Source organism: Eurytemora carolleeae, unplaced genomic scaffold (genome assembly GCF_000591075.1).
Source record: "Eurytemora carolleeae unplaced genomic scaffold, Eaff_2.0 scaffold1761, whole genome shotgun sequence".
Classification (NCBI taxonomy): Eukaryota; Metazoa; Arthropoda; class Copepoda; order Calanoida; family Temoridae; genus Eurytemora; species Eurytemora carolleeae.
In genome coordinates, this window is record NW_019402109.1 from 43,944 (window position 1) to 51,182 (window position 7,239).

General features: G+C 30.0%; 1 protein-coding gene across 10 annotated transcripts; it reads right to left on the reverse strand.

The window, feature by feature from the left end:
• Positions 1–114: 114 nt before the first annotated feature.
• On the reverse strand, positions 115–6,871 carry LOC111717879 (serine/threonine-protein kinase OSR1; the record flags this gene model as incomplete). 10 transcript variants are annotated; one of them, XR_002768945.1, is given in 7 exon segments in its annotated part: positions 115–206; positions 3,199–3,268; positions 3,417–3,546; positions 4,685–4,792; positions 5,390–5,465; positions 6,295–6,411; positions 6,845–6,871. XR_002768945.1 is itself a non-coding variant. In XM_023493339.1 (5 exon segments), coding segments are annotated over 5 exon segments (357 nt in total), but the record flags the coding sequence as incomplete, so codon positions are not given.
• Between the last annotated feature and the right edge of the window lie 368 nt (positions 6,872–7,239).

Sequence of the window (7,239 nt, forward strand, 5' to 3'; positions counted from 1 at the left end):
GGGAAGAGCAATTTAAAATTTTAAGATATTGCTGCACATTTTTGTGGTTTTAAATTGAAATATGATGTTGTTTATTTAAATATTCACATTTTTTGTTTCTTTAAACAGGGCTTAATAATAATATATAATTTATACATTATTTATAAATAGGATCAAACAGAGTTCAATGTAGCCTGGACGCATCACATTTTAATTATACATATTTACTAAAGTTGGAACATATTAATTTGTGCACAGGGTTCTCCCAAAAACATGAAGGAATCAACTGTAGACATAATTTCATGTGACTTTTATATTTTACAACAATAACCATAGAATCTTTGTCTGGTCAAGAATGCGGAAGATAAACAGCATTTACCCTTTGAAAATTGACTATTTTCAATAGTAGCTTCTCTTTGACTTGCAGATTTCTTCTTCAGAAAACGAAAAACTAACCAATATTTCAAGCCAGAGAAGTATTTTTGATCAGATAAATGATTTTGTAAAATGTAAATGGGACAAAACTCTGTTCAAATGTAAGGTCACTTAACATGACGACAGTCCTTTTAACAATTAGAAATTTTTGTTTAAAGTCTTTCTTGTGTTTTTTTGGGGCACCCTGTGCACACAAGGGAACACATTATTTACAGGAATAAATAATCACGATATGTCTACAAATGGCTAAATTTAAACAAATTATTTTTTCTTTTTATAAAAAGCTTAAGCATGTATTTCATTAATACTTTCTTACTTTCTTCCACTCTTAGTTAGGAACTATTGAAACCCTTCGACAATATTTAACAACAATGTTTAAAGGTAAATTGTAATCTTCAAACCTTAACCTTTAATCAATGTCTAAGGGAAACATGAAACCTTTGAACAGTGCTTAAGAATAAATTGTAACTTTAAACAATGTCTAAGAGTAAATTTTAAACTTCACACAATGTTTAAGAGTAAATTGTACCACAAACAATGTTTCAGAGTATATAATTGTAAATTGTAACCTTCAAACTATGCTTAAAAGTAAATTGTTTCACAAACAATGTTTAAAAGTAAATTGAAACCAATGTACAACATTTAAAAGTAAACTGTAATCTTTAAACAATGTCTAAGAGTAAATTTTGAACTTCAAACAATGTTTAAGAGTGAATTGTACCACAATCAATGTTTGTGGGTAAATTGTAACCCTTAAACAATGTTTAAATGGTAAATTCGTAACTGTTAAAATGTTTAAAGGGAGTGTTCGCGAAAAATGAAAGGGAGTATAAGCTTAATGCGATAAAAAAGCGCTTTTGATCGCCACTAATCTTACTTCTATCTGTTGCGTCTATAAGGAGGAAATTGTTAAAGACGTCTCATACCGAATAACATGGCGTCCATACAAATTGAGAAAGATGCAACATACGAGTTAGACCGTAAAAAAATCAATTTAATTTAAAACAAATCATTCAGATATTACAACCTATAGTCATCGATTATCTTTCGCCACATTTGTATATAGTTGATTATTCATAATATGTTTTAATTGTTATGAGTTGAAAGTTACTTATAAAAAAGTTTATTCCTTTTCGAGGATTTTTGGTAATGAAGACGACATTTTCATATTTTCCAGGAATGTTCGAAAACAAGTTGTAAGCTAAATATTATTTTTTAAAAAAAATCAAAACTTGTATGAAATATTAAATATATACAAATGTGGCGAAAGATGATCGATGACTATAGGTTGTAATATCTGAATGATTTGTTTGATATTAATTTGATTTTTTTACGGTCTAAATCGTACGCTCTTCGGTATGAGACGTCTTTATCAATTTTCTCCTTATAGACGGAACAGATAGAAGTAAGATTAGTAGCGATCAAAAGCGCTTTTTTATCGCATTAAGACTATACCCCCTTTCATTTTTCGCGAACACTCCCTTTGAGAGTTAAGTGTAACCCTAAAACAATGTTTGAATGGCTAACTCGTAACCCTTAAACAATGTTTAAATGGTAAATTCACAACCCTTAAACAATGTTTAAATGGTAAATTCACAACCCTTTAACGATGTTTAAAGGGTAAATTGTAACCCTTAAACGATGTTCAAAGGGTAAATTCACAACCCTTAAACAATGTTCAAAGGGTAAATTCGTAACCTTTTAACGTTGCTTTTAGTTTTGATGTAGCAGTAACCTTGAAAATTTGTTAAAGACATTTCAAAAAACACATATGTTAAACTGAAAATTGATTTGATGAATTTTCAGTGATGTATTTAAGATTTCAAGTTTGAGTAGCGCAATAACAAAGTTATTTTCTTCGCAGTAGAACGAGTTTATTTGAAAAACCAAAACTTGCTGAAGGGAGGGGAGCCTTTCAGACCCTCAGACCCTTTCATTAATAAACTGTATTGTACCTCTTTTAATAGTATCTATTTTGCAAGGTTAAAAGGCTTGAGGGATATATTTACTTCTAATTCTCACAAATTAGTTGACAAAAATCAAGATCCGGGTCAAATGATGAAACCTAAGTGATGATTTATGTACATTGTACAGTGTACAGTGTACAAGATTGATGTACAAAATTAAAAAACCATGTACTGTACACAAGTAAACATACTGTGCCTTGAAAAATACTGTTCAGTGTTCAGTTGAAAGCAGATCCCTCCCCCCTCTCCATTGCATCTCAAGGGTATTTTGCATCAAGAAAATGTAAACAATGAAAACCAATTCTATAATTTTGTGTTTAAAAAAATGTAAAAATTTAATTTGACAATTTTAATAATGGCTTATCACATTTTATATATATCTAAAAATTTAATTTGTTTTTATTGAAATTGGGAGAAAATAACAAGATTATCGTTGAAATTAGGTTTATATAAAATCAACAATCAATAAACAAAAATATAATAACATAAAAAAAGAAGGTTTGTTGACTTTGACCATAAAATGAAGGCTTTCTATTGGACCAAGCTAATTATTCCAACATCTTAACTCTCAACAAGAAATAGGGTTTTTCTATGACCGAGTTAACAATGATAATAAAGAAATTACATTTATTTATTACATATTAAACTGGGGTTTTATCATATACAATGGAACCACAAATTTTTTTGTGTATTAGAAGTTGATATCAAGTGAAATGGATCAATGTAAAATGCAAAATTGGTGTGATTTTTTATTTATTTTACTATTTGAAACCAAAACTTAAATCGTCTTCGTATTCCATAGTTTAATGGGTCTCACTGTATATAATAAGGGAATAGTGCTAATATTTGTAAATGGTGGTAGTGAGATGGCATCTTTCTTTCAAACCCTTTGTGATATTATTTTTTAAATTGGCTTGAATTTCCTCATCTTTATCTATATCTTACGCACAAACTTTTAATAAAATTTTTAAATATGTTACAATTCATTTTTTTGAGCCTCCTGAAAGCATCAAAACCCCAGCCAAAAAAAAAAACCTAGGAAAGTAGTCCACTAGTTTTCAAATCGGATATTTCTTCTAATCTCTTGTGTTCTAATTGATCACGGTCAAATCAATCGTTCTCACCGATATGGCAAATCAATCAGATATACTCAATTGGGCAAAACCTAGAAAATAAAATTTGTTAAAATTATTTTTCTGGGATTTAGACTTAATAGGAAACTAAGTAAGGTGAACCAGTGCAGTGCTTACGATCCGGATCCAAGTGGCAAAAGGGGATGGTGGAGTTGGCACATTTGATGTAGGGGGGGGGGCCCTGCCTTCATTTTTGGTTCAAATCTTCCAATTTTTTGGGTGNGTAACAAAATTGAAGGCCTCATATCTGAAACCACAACCAGTAGCTGGATTAATCTTAAAAACCGGGGATCACTGTATTTCCCAAGCAAGGAGCTTGTGAAAAGTATTCACCATTATGAAGAAGTTTTTGTCAGGTTACACGGCGAAAATATATGTTGGCAACCAGATCCTATGGGGAGAACTACAGATGCCATTCTGAAGATAGACCAGACCTGGCCAAAACTCGTAGTGGACCTTTTTGTTAAAATACGCTTTTTTCAACGTTTAAGAGTTTTGAACTCTCAGCTCAAGGAAAAACACAAAACCAATTGTGTAAGAAATTTTAAGCAAAAAGCTCAGTTTATTTTTTGAATAAATTTGTCTAAATATAATGCATTCATTGTTTTATTTTCTTCAGTATAGTATGACTATATGTTGGTAGGCGATTATATTAATAAAATAAAGACTACTTTTTATTTAAGTTTGTATTGTTAAGAAGCTTTTTTGAAGAACAAAGCTACTAGAAATTTTAGTTAAACTTGTTTAATTTTATGTTTTTGTGTATCCATGCTGTTTAAAAGCTGGATATAAAATTAACCAAATTAACCAAATTAAACAAATTAAACAAATTAACCAAATCAACCAATTTAACCAAATTAAACAAATTAACCAAATTAACCAAAACTTGCTGAAAAAAGTCTTGTTGCTCTCAAAATGAGAAAATAAAAAAATTTCTAACCTTTGACTGCATAAAATTTCAGTATGAAATTGAGCATACCATTGTGAGAAATTTTTTATTTACTAAACAAATCAATAAATATTGAAGAATTATTTAAAACCAGGATCCAGATCCACATCCACATCAAAATTAAAGTATCCTTAGTACTGAGACTTAAACAATAATTCAATGTTGCAGAAAATATGTTCAAAATAAGAACAAGAAAATAATAAATTGCAAAATGCACTTACCTAACAAGGCCTTTTCGTCCGGCGTTTCAGACGAATTTATCCCGGCCGAGATCCTGAAGGTGACATTCTTGTTGACAGGGGGAGCGGTCACCAGCTTATCCAGGTTAGCTAATTATAAATCAATCAATCAATTTTAAAATCTATCAATTTCGTACTATCATACAATCATCATTTTGTCAATCAATCAATCCGTTTAACTGTTATTAAACAGTTCTTAATGAATTCAATCAATTGAATTAATAAAATAACAAGTTATAAATTAACTTAATCAATCCGCTATCGCTAAGTTCATTAATCCAATTATTAAACAAAATATAAGATTAAAAAGGAAAGAAAAAAGGTGATGTGTTTCAGCCGCCGTGAATCTTTTCATCAATTATTTAATAAGTTAGTTGATACAATTGATGATCAAAATAAACTAAAACCAAATGAATAATACCTAGGGATTTTATAATCGTTTTTATTAGTTTAAAAATAAAAATAATAAATCATTTAAAACTGTTTTCTGTTAAACTTTGCTAGATCTTTTTCCTGAAAAATGGAAAAACGATAGTTAAAAGACGTTAGTTTCAACATCGTTTTTTGGATCGGTTTTGGTTCTTTTTTTACATATATCTTCTTTTAAAGTCAACATTTTCAAACTATGCCCGATTTTGACCCTAAAAACAATATATGCAAAAAAAAAGAACCTAACACTAATTATACCTGCCATAGCAACTAGATCATCTCCCATAATAAGTCCAGCAGATAATAATTCATTGGCTATACCCTCAGCAGAATCCTGGATAATAATTCATTATCTATACCCTCAGCAGAATCCTGGATAATAATTCATTATCTATACCCTCAGCAGAATCCTGGATAATAATTCATTACCTATACCCTCAGCAGAATCCTGGATAATAATTCATTAGCTATATCCTCAGCAGAATCCTAGAGAATAGCTATACAGAATCCTTGATAATGCAACTTTTGTAAACGGACTGTAAGTGTAATGTCAGGTGACCCTTCATGCAACAATGGCAATGCCCGATCCACAACGGTAGTCTTGAAATCTTTTTCTGACCAATAATGTGGAAGATGTAGTTCTTTTTCTTGGTATAAATAAATAAGTCTTTAGTTCTAATAGTTTCTTTATATTTTCCTGCAGTTGAAATGTGCAAGCAAGTCAACTTGAAATCCCCAATTGTTAAGAATCGGTTGTTATTCTCTTTGCATGACGGGTCACTTTTATACGTTTACGGTTCCTTCCAGGGACTATTTACGTTGTTTTTTGTGAAGGGAGGGTGAATATATTTAGTTGTGTATTAATGTATCTGCTCTGAGGCGCGGAGCAGGTGAAAAAAATGAGTTTAACGATACTTTATAATTTTAGATCTTTTATTGACACAATATGTCATTTTCACCATTTGCTCATGTTTTCGACCATAACGCTCTCATTTTTTTATTGTTTTAGGCAACTTAAATATGTAGATAACAAATGAAATGAAAATGTAATGACAACTGTAACAGAATCTTAAAAATTGGAATTGTCCGTCGTTCCTTGAATTCCACCTCCCCAGGATTATTTACGAACATTCCAGTGATTTTAAAACTAAGGAATATGTTACTTTGGTTGGTTGGAACTCAAATCTGATATCATTGAGTTCTCTCTTCTGGTTTCGCATCCTCAAAACCAGGTTGATAGTTCTCTGGTTCTCAGGCAGGTTCTCTTCGGTTATAGGAGTCTAGATAGATAAATAGATAGATAAATAGAGAAAAAGATAGATAGATAAATATATGGTAAAATCTAGTCAAGTTGTCTAAGTAAAACCGGTTCAGGAGATTTAGAGTTTTCTTCTTAGATAGATAGATAGATAAATATATTACTGATTAAATCTAGTAAAGTTGTCTAAATAGAATCTGTTTAGGAGATTTATAAGTTTTCTTCTAAGATGGATAAATTGATAAATATATGGTTAAATCTAGTCAAGTTGTCTAAGTAAAACCTGTTTAGGAGATTTCGATTTTTCTTCTTAGATAGATAGATAGATAAATATATTACTGGTTAAATCTAGTAAAGTTGTCTAAATAAAATCTGTTTAGGAGATTTAAAAGTTTTCTTCTTTGATAGATAATGATAAATATATGGTTAAATCTAGTAAATTGTCTAAATAAAACCTGTTTAGGAGATTTAGAAGTTTTCTTCTTTGATAGATAGATGATAAATATATGGTTAAATCTAGTAAAATTGTCAAAATAAAAACTGTTCAGGAGATTTAAATTTTTTTTCTTAGATTGATAGATAATAAATATATGGATAAATCTAGTAAAATTGTCTAAATAGAATCTGTTTAGGAGATTTAAAAGTTTTCTTCTTAGATAGATAGATAGATAGATGATAAATATCAATGAATGTAAGGCAAGGAAAGTCAATTGCTGTTTTGTATACTTTGTGTACATATTGAAACCAGTTCTATTTGGGGGATTTTATAAACAATAATAGATGCATCAGTGTTCGTTCAGTATTCGAGGAGGGGGGTTCAATGGAGAATTTACTTCTCCTTAGTACTGTC